The sequence below is a fragment of the Podarcis muralis genome, chromosome 16 (assembly GCF_964188315.1).
Source record: "Podarcis muralis chromosome 16, rPodMur119.hap1.1, whole genome shotgun sequence".
Classification (NCBI taxonomy): Eukaryota; Metazoa; Chordata; class Lepidosauria; order Squamata; family Lacertidae; genus Podarcis; species Podarcis muralis.
This window is the reverse complement of record NC_135670.1, coordinates 18,552,235-18,569,028: the sequence shown is the minus strand read 5'-3', so window position 1 is coordinate 18,569,028 and position 16,794 is coordinate 18,552,235. Positions and strand designations below refer to the sequence as shown.

At 46.8% G+C, this 16,794-nt stretch overlaps 1 protein-coding gene across 1 annotated transcript; it reads left to right on the top strand.

Annotated features, from left to right (window-relative positions):
- NHLH1 (nescient helix-loop-helix 1) lies at positions 1–9,933 on the top strand. The gene is made up of 2 exons (XM_028710319.2): positions 1–284; positions 6,418–9,933. Exon 2 carries the CDS (start codon positions 6,736–6,738, stop codon positions 7,147–7,149), a length of 414 nt encoding a protein of 137 aa, XP_028566152.2. The 5' UTR covers positions 1–284; positions 6,418–6,735; the 3' UTR covers positions 7,150–9,933.
- The last annotated feature ends 6,861 nt before the right edge of the window (positions 9,934–16,794 follow it).

Below are 16,794 nucleotides of genomic sequence, written 5' to 3'. Positions count from 1 at the left end.
CAGGCATCCCCAGGTGCGCCCATAGTGTCAGTGCAGAGCACCTGGGCGTGTGGCGGATCAGGGGGGCCCCATGTGGCTGCCGCACCCCTGCCAGAAGGAGCCAGGTGCTGGGAGCACAAGGATGCAAACTTTCTTGCCTGCAGATGATGGGACGCATGAGTGGATCAAGGGATGAATGGAGTGGCCCGCTCTACCTGGATTCCCACTCGGATATTGCCTCTGAAGCGGAAAAAGCGCTCCAGGAAGAAGTGGTTTGGGAAGGAAAGGGTCTCCTTTACTCAGGGGTAAGACTTCTCATATGTCTTGGCCTGTGTGGGTTTTTTTACTGTGTGGTGGTTTTGTTTTTTTGGAAATTAAAAAAGGTGGCCTGTTTGAAAGTTGGTTTTGCACATTTGTGGTACCCGGCTGAATGATGTTGCCACAATCAGTAGGCAGAGAAGTGTAGATGGGAAAGAAAGAAAGAAAGAAAGAAAGAAAGAAAGAAAGAAAGAAAGAAAGAAAGAAAGAAAGTCTCCATTTATCAAAACAGGTGAAGAGATCCCATGCCTTATATGAACTACATCTGTTTGCTGACCCATTTCTATCATTTCAAGAGCCTTGGTCAGTCATTCATTTATAGACCATGGTTCTTCTGCCTGTTACTTCCAATGTCTAGGACAGACAGGTGGATGGATGGACGGAAGCAAACCACTTTTATTTAATAATAATAAATAATAATAATAATAATAATAATTTATTTATACCCCGCCCATCTGGCTGGGTTTCCCCAGCCACTCTGGGCAGCTCCCAACCGAATATTAAAACACAATACAGCATTAAACATTAAAAACTTCCCTATTACTGTCTTGATTCATGAACATTTCCCTCTCCGGATTTCGTGCTGTGAAGGAAATGAATTACATCCTGTTTTGTTTCTTTCTGGAACAGGATTGCCAACTGACCAGCCTGGCCTGGTCTCGTTACCTTTTAGAGCAACATGTTCTGTAGACATCATTCATGTTCAGCTGTTCACAACACAGGAGATAAACCTTGTTACCTGCTCGTGTCAGAAGATCAGGCAAAGGAGCTGAGGCTGGTGTTTTTCTATTTTTTTAAAAAAAGTTGGCAAACCTGCTAGAAAGGCGAGGCAAGTTTGTGTCTAAGAGTGGGCTGCCTTCATTTCCGTGATATCCGTAAAGAATTGCAAGCCAAAGTTTTGTTAGAGGCAGATTCAGAGAGGAGCCATTGGATCTGGGTGGAGCACAAATAGTAATAGTAATAGTAATGCCTCCCGTCTGACTGGGTTGCAGGGTGATGCTCCACGGATAGAGGGGGTGGGGGTGGGAGAGGGATGGGGCTGCCGGTCCCCTTCCTTCATCCCATGGATAAAGCAGAAAGAAAGGCACTCAGACAGAGATTGCCTCCCCAACCTGTCCACTTAATTCTAACTCCTGAAAGGCAGCCCAGATAGAGACGTCTTGCAATATTTCCCAAAGATGCACAGGCACAGACTTTGACTAGCCTTCAACTGGAGGACGGGGCTTCAGCATCAAATGAAAAAGCACTCCGTGAGAATGAGCCTCTTCGCTCCCTTGCAGCCTGAGCCCACGGCATTTACCAGTATTAACGTGGGCAGAGAAGGACCTTTCCTATCTCTTCCTTCCGAGATCCTTTTAAAACTTGGCATGTGGGGGATTAAATCCAGCCTCTGCATGTGCTCTGAATGATGGGCTTTCTCCAGGAAGTTTGGAAGAACCCAGTGTAGCGCAAGGCAGCCCCTAAGATACGCCGGTCTTCCCGAGGGTGTCCCCGCAAATTCTGCTCCTGCGCTTTTCGGTTTTGAAGGGTAGCGGTTCAGTGGCAGAGCATCAAATTTGTACATAAGTTCACTTCCTGGCATCTCCAGGTAGGGCTGGGGGGAAACCCTAAATAAAACCCTGGAGAGTTGCTGCTAGTCAGTGCAGACAGTTCTGAGCTGGAGGGAATAATGGGCTAAGCTCAGCAGAAGGCAGTTTCCTGTAGTCCTCTGAGGTAGGAAATGCGCGGTGCCCATCTATGTTTGAGCCTTGCCCTCCAGATGCGTTAGGATCTTGCGCTGGTGTTCTCCCACCCGACTCCAACTCTGTGAGAAGTTTGGCAAAGTTTTAAGTGTTGATTTCATGTGGTTTTGGCTTAACATATTATCATTGTACATTTTAGATGGCATTTCTTTAAATGAAGTGTCCCTTGCTAATGTTGGTTTTATTTTCATTTTTTAAATGCTAAACATACGATCACACACCTTAACAATCCTGAGAATTAATAACTAGATTCATTTAAACCAGCTTGGAGAATTTAGCTCCTTCTTGAATCCTCCATATGCAGAGCAAACGCCCTTCCCCCAAAAGCTACCATGAGAACAGAACACAGTGAGAGAGTCGGGGCAAATCTCACAATATTTGGCTTTGATTGCACTTAGCCCAAAAACCTTGCTTATACTTCCAGGTGCCACTCAGAGAAGTAGGCAGTAATAAAAAAAGGCATTTGGTGCCTCTGAGCATATGTAGAGTGCCTTTCCTCCTTCCACACACCCAGAAGGCGGGTCCTTCAGTGTCCTTTGCAGGGCAGTAACTGTGCCTCAGGGTGCTGTGTATCAGAAATTAAGCATGAGACTGTTCCTTTAGCTGCGTTTGCTCCCCAAATACCATGGCATTTTTTATCCACGTTCCCTCCAGCTTCCGCTTGTTTGACAACTTCACAGGGGTTTAATTTAGCCGTGGCTCAGCCTTGAAAGCTCAGCCCAGGGAGCTTTTCATGCCACGAAGGAGACATCTCTGAACTTGTGCAGTGTGGTTCTGTAACCAAACCACCGACACACAGATCTGGGATTGGGGAGGCAACATCTGCCCCACAACATTCACTGATGAAATGAGAGATCAGCTTGCAACACCCCAGTGCCCTCCTTCCCATCATCTCACACTGAAGGCTTCTCCCTTGCACACTCAATGCTCAGTCCACTGATTTTGCAACAAACTATTGGTTTTTAAAGCCAGGGATGTGTCTTGTCAGAAGCTAAGAATGAGCCTCACTCCAGCATGTGAAATAGCAGCACCTTGTTCACTTTGTGGCACCATCATGTCCATGATGGGTGTGCAACAGAGGGAAGGCATGTCTCTCTCCCTTCTAGGGGTGAGCCCTGAAGATGAGTTGCATGCTAACAAGCTCTTAGGAGCTCAGCCACCCCCAGAGGAACTCAAGAACCCGTTTTCCTTTCCTTATTCAAAACATGTTTTCATACACTGGTTCAGAACTCTGCTGTAGCTTCTGATAACTGGACGAAGTTTGGATAACCCAAAGTCACTAGCAAAACAACGGTGTATTGATACCCAGGGGGTTAGGCCAGGGGGAGGCAGGGAGTGGAACAAGAATGTTTTGTGCCACATGATGCTGTGTTGAAAAGTGCCCCTTTCTTTGTCAACTTTCAAAAATCAAGAGCCCTGCCGTGCTGGATCAGTGCAGGATCGATCCAGCATCTTCTTTCCAGCAGGTCAGTCAAAACGCTTCTTCTTGGGAACCCCACAAGCAGGACATGCCCGCCTTCCCATGCTACTTGCCCCCAGCACAGGTAGACTGCCTCCGAACTGTAGGTTCTGCCTCCGTATCATTATGATTGATAGGCTTCTTTTCCTCCATAAGTGTACCTTTAGTTGTTGTTGTTTTTAAAGCATCGAAGCCTATGACTATTACCCCATCCTGTAGCAGTGAATGCATCCTGGGTTAATTGTGCATGGTATGGAGAAGAAATGTTTCAAAGCAAGTTGAGCAGTTTGTTTTCCTCGATCCAAAAGATGTGGGTACTCCCTGGATGTAACGGATTCATTATCGCTTAGGGTCTTGCTTCTCCTCTTGACCATGCAAAGTGTAATTTGAGCACAGACGGAGTGCCACATAAGAGCATAAACAAAGAGCCTTGGATCAAGCCAGAGGTCCATTTTCTCCTCAAAGTAACCAACCAGATGCCTCAGCGGGAAACCTGCAAAGAGAATCTTAAATGCAAGAGCAACTGGGATTCAGTAATGTTACTGTCTCCGACTGCAAAGGAAGAGCATAGCCATCATGGCTGGTAGCCACTGAGGGCCTTCTCATCCACGAGGGTGCCTTTCCCTCCTTCCCAGGGTGTGTCTTCAGGCAGACTTGAGGGCTGCCAGTTCCTCCCATTTTAAAAAAATTAAGCACTGAGGACTAGCAGGCTGACAAGCCCTCCTTCCTTCCCAGCGATTGGGATAAGCTGGCTTTCGCATGCCCCAGGCACCAGATTTCTGCAACAGAAGGGCTCTTTTCCAGAGACAGGCGGGCTCTTCTCCTCCCTCCCGACCCTGCAGGCCTGTCTTCCCTCCTCTCCCATTCGCCACCTGTCACCTCTCAGGAGGGAACAGAGCAGGCAAGGGGCTTCCAAAGTCTGGCCCCCTCCCCCTCCCTCTGGGGTCTTGGGATGGAGAGCACGTTGGCCTTCCTTCCCCCACAGGCAGCATGTAGGAGCATCTGCCAGAGAATTCCCTCTTTTCAGACCGAGGCCGTCTGTCACTCGCAGATATTCCCCCAACCTACCACATTCAGTCGCTCTCCCCGTTTTTCCCATCCCCCCCCCCACTTTCTCTTTCACATTGCACTTTCTTTAATCTTCCCACCTGTTTCCTTTCATTTGCAACCTTTCCCCACACTCCTGGTTTCATGTTCACCTCTTCGATTGGTTTTACATAGAATTTATTTCATTTTCTTTTAAAAACACAAACCTGGATCTCCCCCCCCCCCCCCGCAATGTTCCCTCTCCTTCCTTCCTTCCTTCCTTCCTTCCTTCCTTCCTTCCTTCCTTCCTTCCTTTCCTTTGCAAATGATTCTGGACCACCCCCACCCCTGTTTCCTTCAGGTATCTACTGTGGGCGGAGGGACACCTTGCTCGCTTTAGCCTGCCTTCTAGAAGCATCTCCAGCTAGTACTTCACAAGTGACAGGCTCCCACAGACTCTTTATAGTCACACTATGAAATACTTGACAAACTCAGCTGGAGTGATTAGCTTAAATGAATGTATTTATTACATACCCCCACCTTTCCTCCGAGGAACTCAAGCTGGTTTACATATTTCTCCTCCTCCCCAATTTATCCCTGTGAGGTAAGTTAAACTAAGAAGGAGTGACTGGCCCAAAGGCGCCCAGTGAACTTCATTGCTGAGTGGGAATATTTGTTGTTGTTGTTGTTGTTGTTGTTGTTGTTGTTGTTGTTGTTGTTGTTGTTGTTGTTATATATGGCAAAAGCTGCTCAACAGTGGAACAGACTCCCACAAGAAGTGGTGGAATCTCCTTCCTTGGATTTGGACTCTAACCACTACACCACACTAGGCTTGCTTGACTCCTTTTGCAGCCTCTTTTGCTACAGAATCCCACCTGAACAGCAATAAAAACCACAGGCAGTCTAAGCTACTCTCCTCCAGTCCCTGCAACCGTGTTGGCCTCCATCTGTGTCAGGACACAATGAAGCAGAGTGCGCCTTTGTGGGTAAAGTCAAATGGTTGGAAAGTTGCAAGCGCCTTCTGTGGCTGTAGAGTCCGATATGAGAGAGACATGTCTTGTTGCAACTAGAGAGGATGAAGGCATCCAGTTGTGCTGCAGCATGTCGTTTCTTTTCTCTGCGCTCCTCCCAGTGGTCATTCCTCCTCTGGTCAGTGCTGCGGATGCACAATTTGACTGTCTCTAGGTGCTGTACACCTAACTTCACATTATCCACGTTTTTTAGTGGGAATTTGCAGAAGAGGTCTGAAGGATTCGTTGCTGCTGCTGTTATTAGCAGTTGCTATTTTGCGATTTGTTAGGAGCTATGAATCTGACGAAACTCCGGGAGGCAGTGGAAGACAGGAGTGCCTGGCATGCTCTGGTCCATGGGGTCACGAAGAGTCGGACATGACTAATCAACTAAACAACAACTGCAGTTATTTTATGGCTTGCGCTTTTTAAAAAAATAAATGATTTTTTTTAAAAAAAACGTACAACAAAATCAATTGCAAATCCATATATAGAGATTACTCTGAATCTCAATACTTCTTCCCATCCCTTCCATGGGTCCTAATATCAACATTTACAACTGCATATCAATCTGTTATCTACTTTTTTTATCCATCTGAGTTATCCATAGTTTTTGTTACCTTCCAAATGAGATCCCACTAATGTTTTTAAAATCCCACTAATGTTTTTATCTGCTTACAATGGTCTCCTAAGTAAGTTATAAAATTTCCCCGTTCTTTTTAAAGTTCTTGTCTTCACGGCTTGCGCTATTTTATGGGTTCTTTGCATCTTCATTTGACTTCCTCGCAATCCGCCCTGTGGCCTGCGCAAACACGTTGGTGCCCTGAACATTAAAAAAAACTTTTAGATATATTCATTTGCTCCATTTTCCTTCTTTCAACAGGTTAAGGACTCTTCTTTCTCGCTCTCCCTCCCTCGGCGGTTAAGAAATCCCTTCTCGTCGGATGACTGGCTCTCTCCACAACTCAGCCCTGGCACAGATCCAGAGGGAAGACCAGCAACCTTTATTTCTCTCATGGCCTAAGCGGGGGCATCGCCCTGGAGCGCCCGCCACCCAAGTGTGCCATTTTGAGGTGGCCTCCTAAGCCGGGACCCTAAGCCCCACCCGTCCACCCCCTTGCCCCCCGACCCGCTCTAATTCGCCCTCCTTTCTCTCCCTTCACTTGCCCCGCTCCCTACCTCGGCCTCCTTGCCTTGGGCCATGATGCTCAATTCGGACCAGACCGAGCTGGACCTCCAGCCGACGCACTCCGAGACGGAGTCGGTCTTCAGCGACTGCGGAGGCCGAGGCCTCGCGGGGGAAGAAGCCGGTGGTGGCGGCAGCGGGCTGAGCTTGTGCAGCCAGTCCCGGGTAGCTGAGCCTGGCGACCCTCTGAAGAAAGACCTGCAGCACCTGAGCCGCGAGGAACGGCGGCGGCGGCGGCGCGCCACTGCCAAGTACCGGACGGCGCACGCCACGCGAGAGCGCATCCGCGTGGAGGCCTTCAACATGGCCTTCGCCGAGCTCCGCAAGCTGCTGCCCACGCTGCCCCCGGACAAGAAGCTCTCCAAGATCGAGATCCTGCGGCTCGCCATCTGCTACATCTCCTACCTGAACCACGTGCTGGACGTCTGAGAAGGGCCTGGCCTGGCCGAGGAGCCCACACTCCTCCTCCTCCTCTCCAACCTGCCTCTGCTTTCCTGCTTCACCTCCTCAGGGGAAAATATATGTATAGCTCGATCTCGATCCACTGTAGATATAGATAGGGGGGCAGCTGGTGGAGCCAGCCAGATGGACCTGCTCCCCCAGTTCTCTGCCTGGAGGAATGGCCTACAGATGCTAAAATTCTCCATCCTTAAATTCTCCAAGAATCCCACACCGGGGTGGCCGACATGGTGGTTAAACTGCCCTCCACCTGCGGGCAAGGAAATGTGGGGTGCCTCAATACTTTGTGCCTGGAACATCTCCTTGCCCAGGTCTAAACCACCCTGGGGTATTGTTTGTTTACACACTCACTCTCACTCTCTCTCTACTCTTCTCTTTACACACAAGTGGGGCCACTAGAAAAATGTTATTACCATCATCATTATTTACATTTCCATCACCCTAAGGTCCCAGGAAAGGTCACAACATTAAAACACGTTTTAAAACAATCATAGTCACAGATAAATATAAAAACCATAGTAGCGTCATTAGGCCAATCAAGCAAAATGTTACAAAAAAACCATGCAAACTTTAGAGTTTCCCAGGACTCTTCGTCAGGCTAGATGTCAACAGGGCAAAGGGGGCACAGGGAGAGAGCAAAGCTTTGCTGGTGATGAAGAGCCCTGGAGAACTCAAAAGCTTGCACACCTTTTTGCAACATTTTTATATTGGGTTGCGGTCAATTTAGTTACACCCAGAGTAGACCCATAAAAATGAATGGGCATTTCTGAGTGGGACTACCTTTGGATTCAACCCCAACACCCTAGTATGGATTTGGATTTCATAATCATTCGTTTGTTTAAACACAGTCTCAGTGGGCACACATTCACTCAGTTGGCATGTTCACATACATGTGGAAAAGGGGCAATATTCTATCCTACTTTGGAGCATTCTTCACCACCACCCTCCAGCTTGTCACAGAGGTCTGAACACAGAAGCAAACGCAGAAATACAAATAAGAAGACACAGGAAGGAACAAATATAAATAAATTGCAGCTGCTCCCCCCACCCCCCGCAGATCCTTCTGTGGTGCCAGCTTCATCAATAGTGTGTTGATAATAGCAGAAATCTGCACCTTTTAATCTGCGTGATGCCTTCCCCACACATCCCCTCTCCCTAGCACAATAAAAGAAAGCATGTGAAGAATGTTCCTTTTTGGTTTACAGTGCTACACCCCTAAAAACTGGCATGGCAGACTTTGCTGCAATAGGATTGGTTGAGGGCATCCCCACCACTACAGAACTGGGCTGGATTTATTTGTTTATTACATTACCTTTCTGCCAAGGAGCTCAGGGCTATGAACGAAGCACATTCTTCTCAAAGAATTCTGGGTATTGTAGTTTATTAAGGGTTACTAGGAGTTTATTAAGGGTTGCTAGGAGTTGCAACTCCTTGAGGGATAAACTACAGTGCCCAGAATTCTTTGAGGGAGAGAATGTGCTTTAAAAGTATAGTGTGTACACACTCAGGGCAGTGCACACTGTTCCCCACATTTTATCCTCACAGCAACCCTCTGAGGTAGGTTAGGCTAAGACACAGTGACTAAGCCACCCAGGGGGCTTCATGGCTGAGTCTGAATTAGAACTTGAGTCTCTACGGTCCTAGTTAGACACTCTAACCACTCCACTCCACTGCCGCTGAATAGAAACCATGTATTTATTTATTTCTATCCTAGCCTCCCTCCCAAAGGAACCCAGAGCAGGAACAAAGCAGGAACATTTACCAAACTACATTTTCCAAGGCAACCGCTCACCACCACAGAGTGCAGATCTGATGGATTGCTTTGTATGTCATTTGTTTGTCTTTCTCAAGCTCATCATCCACCCCTGTTATGTTTTAGACTATGACTCCCATCTGCACTCACCAGATGCTGCTGGACTACAAGTCCCATTGGCCCCAGCCAATCACAACTGTAGTCCAAAACATCTGGAGATTAAGGAAAGTTGGTTTGTGGTCATCCTGCCAGAGAGCAAGAAGAATCTTACCACTGGGGTTGCTAGATCAGGAGCATCCCAGGCCCTGAGACTCCAGGGGCAGTCTCTGGAGATGGAGGTTAATTGGGAGCAACTGTCTTGGTGCTGGATGGATGACCTAGGAGGACCCATTCCTGATATCCAGAGTAAGGACTCATTTATACTTTTCACGATCTACTCTCCTTTCCCTACTTTTACTCTCTTTAGGGCATCCAGATGCTACAGAGGGTCAGCCTTCTATATTCATAATTTCATAACAGGGTTTTGTTTGTTTGTTTGTTTGTTCATCAGAGCTGCAGCTTGTCAGGCACATCTGAGAAGAGCTGAGCTTTCTATGCACCGACGAACAGCAAAGATCCCTGTTCTCTTTTGTATCAGGTCCCTGCCCCTCTTTTGTTTTCCAAAACACAAGACACAATGTAGTGGTACCGCTGGCGTAAGTCTGGCCCGTCTAGCTCAGAATACTGTCATAACTAGCCTTCTCAAAACTAGTGCCCTTCCAGAGGTTTTGGCCTTCTGTCTCCCATTATGCCTGGCTGGCATGGCCAACGCCCAGGAATGATGGGCGTTGGAGTCTTGAGGGCACTACTAGGTTGGGGAAGGCTGGCTCCAAATAGTCCAACAGCAGCTTTCAAGGGTTTCAGATGAGGGTCTTTCATACCCTCCAACATTTCTCCGATGAAAATAGGGACGTCCCATTCCATAATGATAATTTTACTATTTATAAATACACATATTTATATCTTACTGGGTCACCCCAGCCACTCTGGGCAGCTTCCAACATATATAAAAACATTAAACATTTTTTAAAAAAACTTCCCTATACAGGATTGCCTTCAGGTGGCTCGGGGGGTCAGATAACTCCATACCCTCCAACATTTCTCCAGTGAAAATAGGGACATCCCAAGGAAAAGCGGGACGTTCTGGGGTCAAGTCAGAAACCGGGACGGCTTCTCTAAATCAAGGAAGGGTCTGGTCTTTTCCTTCCCTGTCTGGAGATGCCAGTGATTGATGCTGAGATTGTGCTTGACCCCTGAGCCGCAGCCCTTCCTCTTTGGGTGCTGCATGACCCACTTGTGTGTCTCAAACCACCAGCAGAAGACCAATGATCCAGACCAGCATTCTATTTCTAAAAGGGACCTGCGAATGGTCCTTCCACCGCCCCACACACCAGGAAGCATAGATGCTGGGCACAGAGGTGATGGACTTCCCCTATTGCTGCTCCCCCTGCATCTGGTGTGACCCGGGCCCAGTCTACTGCCTCTAGAAATGGGATGTTCTGTTGAGCTGTTGTAGTCCACCCTAGTCCCTTTGCACAATACTCAGAAAAGCTTGGGAGCTTCTGACTTTTCTCAGAACATGTGATTTGGCTCCTGGTTCGGAAGGAGTCACGGACAAGTGCCAGGGCTGGAGAGGATGGAAGCCCCTTCTCATGTATTGAACAACGTCTGCGTGCCACAACCAGCATTCCTTTATTATTTATTTATTTGATGTATTTATTTTTTAAGATGTTATTTATTTGCAGTGTTTATGCACTTTTTTGGAAGGGAAAGAACTTGGGAGGAGGAGGGGGGCTGGGGAAACCTTGTTTATGGTGTGTCTTTATATAAGTGTGTGTGTGTATTTATATGTGTGTCTGTTATTTGGTTTAGAACAGACAAGAGATGATTATTATTAATTATTATTATTATTGATTTTGTAAGCAGAAGGGAAGATATTAAATTCTTCCATTCAGATGAGAATGATCTGGAGGAGAAAGGAAGGGGAAATTAATGATGTGTCCATTTCTTTCTTTAAATAAATTAAAATAAAAATCCCCGCCTCATGTGGCCTTGGGTGGCAGCTGGGTAATTTCACGAGCGGTAATTGATGGTCACGGACTCCGCCTGTTAGGATCAGCCTAATCAAATCTTACGCTCCAAAGCATGAAATGATCACAGTGGGGTGGAAGGCTGGAGGATTACTGCTGGAGGGGCCTCCCCCTTCTTAAGCCCCCCCTCCAGGCAGTGGGAAGGCTGAATGTTTGGTTCACTGCCCAGTGCATCATAGCCATTGGGTGGGCCAGTCCTACCATTAGGTGGACACACAGGTGACAGACGTGGGTGGGGTGGGGGCATAAAAAGGGCATTATTATGAACTGCATCAGCCAGATTTTTTACTGAAGCCGCAAAATGTTTGGCCATCTCAGGGATGGGTGTTAAAATTATCCCAACACACAGTGGTAAACAGAAGGATCAAAGGTTGGGTCTCGGCCTCAGGCCTGTCACCAGGATGTGCATCTCAAGCAGCAAGACTGAAGCTACATTCACACCATACAATTAAAGCACTCAGATACCACTTTGAACAGTCATAGCTTCTCCCAAAGGTTTATGGGAGCTGTAGTTTGTTAAGGGTGCTGAGAGTTGTTAGAAGATACCATCAGGTGTGGGTGCTAGGAGCAGGTTAGCATAACTCACATGGCATTAGTGAACTCCTTCTTCAAAGAAACAAGACTGCTCAGGAGGCCAAGCCTGGAGAGCACATCTCTTTCTGGTAGATCTTGCCCCAATGAGGCAGATGCAATGACTGAAGGTCCCCACCTTCCCACAGCTCCCTAAGTCTCCTTCCCCCCCCCCCCGCCCCCCGGTTCCTTCCCAAGCAATCTGAAGCTCCTGATGTCTAGCTTGTCTTTGCTCCGCCCTCTTCACACCTCTTTGGGTTCTGGGAGACCAGCAGGGAGGGCACCCTCTGGCTTCTTCAGCAGCCTACCTCCTCTCCAGCCTCCACTTCTGCCTCTGATTCTGGACTGCTCTCAGCCAGACTCTTCCTCCTCACCAAACCCTGTTACCTCTTCAGCTCCTGACACCTCCTCTTCCCAGTCTGCTGCCTCTTCTTCCTCTATCCACTCATCGTCATCCCACCACCAATGGTGGGATATATTTAGCTGAGGGTTGTGCTGCAAAATCCAGAGGGGCACATGACCTCAAGGATATCTGTTCCAATTCATACATTAGTCTGTTGGGAAGGTGGAAATTAGAACCATTTAAAAATGCAGATCAAATAGCCAGGCTTGCTTTCCTAAGGTGGCTCTTCTAAATTCTGGGTGCCTTCCTTAAAAATACGCCCTGCCTGTACTTCTGACAACTGGGAGACTTGGAAAGCCAGAAAAACGAAGAGGGTCTCAGGCAAATTCATACAGAAAGAGGCAATTCTTGAGATACTCTGACCTCAGGCCTTTCAAGACTGTAACAGGACAAAACTGCAGCCTTGACTTGATCCTGTAAACAATTGCCAGCCGATGGTGATGGCAATATTTAAGTATTATGTTCTGTCCTGCATGCTCCAAGTTTAAACCCTGGCCGTTGCATTTTGAATCAACCTGATGTTTCTGAGCTGTCTTCAAGGCCACTCCCATTTAAAGTGCACTACAATAATCAAACCACAAAGTAAATAAGGCGTCAGCGATTGAGGCAGGGTCCCAAAGCTTGAAGAAGTGCCACAGGAAAAAGATGTGGCCTGATTTCTTCCCACGTAGAACACTAGGTTGTGACAACCTAGAGATGGGGTTATCTCACAACCCTGGAATCAGCCAAAGCAAGAGGGAATTAATTCCCCTTTGAGGGAAATTTACTAGACTCTGGACCTGGGACTGGAAGCTTGGGACTTTCGTAAGAGGGTTCTGAATTGCCTCACCCACTACAGTTGGTTCTCCATCCTTTGCTGGAGAAGGCAGAAGCGCACAACCCCATGCTATGGTACAGTATGGTTTCCAAGATAAAGTACCACCCCTTTAAATTCCCTGCCACTCTGCTAGGGAGTGAGACTCTGGCAGTCCTCCTCAGACCCTGCTTCTTTTAGAGGGGGTGGACGGGTAAAAAGGCTCAGTAGAGGTTAAAATTTTGCCAGGTCAGTATTTCTTATTTGTCCTGGGACTTTCCTGACCTGCAGTTACTCAGTGGCAGAGCAGAAGGTCCTAGGCTACATCCCCCAGTAGCAACTCCAGTGTCAGGACTGACAAAATCCCTCTGCCTATGACAGGCCTTGGATTGCTGTGGCAAATTGTCCAGAACTGGGCTATGCAAACCAGTGGCACGACACAGTATAAATTAGATCAGAGCCCTGACTTGGAAACCCTCACCCACAACCATAGAACTGTTTCCTGCTTCATACATGATCAACATTAATGTAGGTTCTCATCCTGGCCAGACCTTTATTGACACCACCATGTTAGTATGGAAAGGAGCCCCATCATTGACCACTCTCCTCCTGGACGTTGCTGTTTAACATTTCAATTGTGTGGTAAATCAAAGCATACAATATTCAAGTTGTCATTAATATCCCTCTTTTTCAGGGTATCTTCTTCTTTGGCGATCACTCGTAGCCGAGTAAGATCTTCTTCCATAAACACGGTTTTAAAAGTAACTGTGGAGGCCAATTCTGGATCCACACGTCCTTTCACAGTGGGGACATAGGTTTCTGGGCAGGAGTTGATCATGGTGAGGGTTTGCCAAGCGTGCCTTCCTCTTAGAGCGTTTTCCCCTTTTCCCCTGAGTTCGAGCATCTTCAAAACCCATGACACCTTTGGTAAAGGCTCTTCTCCAATTGGAGCGCTCACAGGCCAGTGTTTTCCAGTTGTTGGTGTTCATACTACATTTTTTTAGATTTGCCTTGAGATTCTTTAAACCTCTTTTGTTGACCACCAGCATTATGCTTGCCATTTTTAAGTTTGCAGGTTATGGGGCAGACTTAACTCAAGTCTTGCTTCCTGTTTTCAGTCTCTCTCTCTCTCTCTCTCTCTCTCTCTCTCCCCCCCCCCCGCCCCGCCCCGCCTCATGTCTTCCCAAGAAAGCAGACACAGAGCCTGGCAGCAAATTCTGTTTTCCTTTCTGCCTCAGAACATGTGGGGTTCCCCAAGGAGAGGATGGGAGGCCGGTTGCAGGTGTTCACAAGTTGCTCCAAATTTCTTCGGATAATCGATTGGATTCAGCTGAATCTCTGCCCGCTGGGGACACATTTGTGGGGGGAATGGACATGCAAAGGCAACGGCAGGAGCGTGACAGTTCCATCCCTGCTGAGTCCTAATTCAGAGTAGTCTTTGACTCTTTCTTCTTCCTCAGGGTGAAGAAAATGGAGAGGCTTCGTGACTGCTTGGCCCAGGCCCCAAACGATGGAGCAAGATGCAGAATGCTGAAAGGGAGCAAATATAGGGGAGCAATTTGATTCAGTTCACATTATTATTATTATTATTACAACAACTTATTAATCATCTTCCAAACAACAGTCTCAAGGCGATTTATGCATAAGGTAGTTTAAAACACTGAAAAGCACAAAAACAGCAAATAGATTTAAAACAACACGAAAAACATACAAAGTAGACACTCGTGCTATTTATCCTGGAAGGAAAGCCTGTAGGAACAGAAATGTCTTCAACTGTTTCCTGAAAGTAAAGATATTGTTGTTGTTGTTGTTGTTGTTGTTGTTGTTGTTGTTGTTAATTTATATACCTCCCTTTATCAAGAAATTTCAGGGCGATGTACCACATTAGAAAGTGGGCGTCGTTCATTTCTCAATTGGAATACTGTTCCACATGGGCAGCCGCACTAAAACCCTTCTCTGACTTACTGCCGAGGGGGATTTGATATCTTAGGAACTTGCAGGAGTCAGGAGAAACCTTTCCACAGATCACAGCAATGCAGTGGATGTATAAGGGATAAGGCGGTCTCTCAAGTAACCTGGTCCTGAGCTGCTTAGGGTCTTGTATGTTAGGACTAGCACATTGAAATTGGCCCAGCAGGAAACATTTAAAGGTGAATCTAGTAAATTTGTATTTTCTGAAACATTATGAGAACTGAAACACAGCCATATTTTGCGATATACGGTAGTTATCTGACCAGCATTTACAAAAATGCATTCTATTAGGGGAAACTGTGCATGAAAATTAATATAATAGTGCAAATAACATGCAAAAATTTGTTACGTTGTGGGAAATTGCTTGCAAAACTGTGGGCGTTGGTCAAACATGTGCTGTGCCAAAGACTTGAGGGAAAACGTGCATTATGAGAAGGGATCTGAAAGAAGTGGGGAAGGTGGACCACAGAGGTATTCTAGGAGGCAGTTCTGGTTCTTCTGAAGGTGTAGGAGGGCTTTAGATGAAGGATGAGGCTGTCTGGACCAATAGATAGATAGATAGATAGATAGATAGATAGATAGATAGATAGATAGATAGATGATAGATAGTTATTCTGTCCAACTGCCTGCATTTTTGGACTTCCCTTTGGATGTGGCTATGAGGACTGGCATGACGAGCTGCTCCTCCTCATAACTGATCACTACAGCCCTGCTTCTGAGCACCTTCACTCTGTGAAGACTTAGAATTAAGGATCCGGGGTCTCTCTTCCTGGCAGATGGTGGGCACTCATCTGAGCCCCAGCACCTCCTCCTGCATCACAACTAAAAATGGTGTTCTACCACTGACTAGTTCTCCCTCCCACCGCACAGTAGCACCATCTTGTTGCACCCCACCACCCCCCAACAGCCCTGACCCAGCTCCTGCCTCCGTAGGCTAAAGAGCTGTGAGGGCTTCTGATTCACGGCCGTGGAAACAGCTGCTCCCCTGTTTATTATGGATTTGTGCGCTTTTCCCCAGTGAGACCAGAGGAGAACCGAGCGAGGCTCGAGAGGACATGCCTGGACATGCTTTAATGAAGAGGAAGTGGGGGGGGGGACAGCTTGTGGTTGTGGGTCACACATGGGCAGGCAACTCTTGAGTCAGGAGGGCGAGCTTTGGAGCAGTTGGTGTCATCAACTCGTTGTGTGTGTTTTTTTATTTGAAAATGGTGCTTCCCACCTTTTTTGCAGTTTTAGAGTTTATTGAGAAAGAACAAAACATACAAGAAAAGCAACACAAAAAGAAGCAGAGCATCACGCCCTCTAAGTCACTAAGGGCTCTGCTGCACCATGAGATTTTACAACCACATGGGTGCCTTTTTTGACCTGTATGAACACTCACATGATGAATTGCCTTGTTTTCTTTGGCCCTTTGTCTCCTTCTGGTGCCCTTCAATTTTCTCTCCCTTTTTTATTAGCATTAGTTGCTGGTACCCTTATGTAGTACCGTATTTTTTGCACCATAACACTCACTTTTTTCCTCCTAGAAAGTAAGGGGAAATGTCTGTGCGTGTTATGGAGGGAATGCCTACGGGTGGCATGCCTACGGATTTTCCTCCTCTAAAAACTATGTGCGTGTTATGGTCGGGTGCGTGTTATAGAGCGAAAAATATGGTAGTTTTGCTTCCTAATGGTTTTGTATTATATGTGTTCATATGGGTTTGTGTGTTTTTTGCGCTTTTTATATGTAATGTACATGTTATATGATTCATTTAAAAAAGAAAAATCCCTTAAAAAAACTAGATAAAAGGGGGCAGAGCAGGTTCATAGTGTCAAACTGATTATATCACAGCGTTTTAAGATAACTAAATTTCACAGCCCAGAGCAGATAAAGAATTTCACACACCTGAATTGGAAATATACAAAATGAAGTCCCACCAGACTGCACCTTTGGAAACACGTAGCTTGTGTGTTATTTTTTTCTGTGATAGCCAAGTCTAAATGTTTTTGTACCACA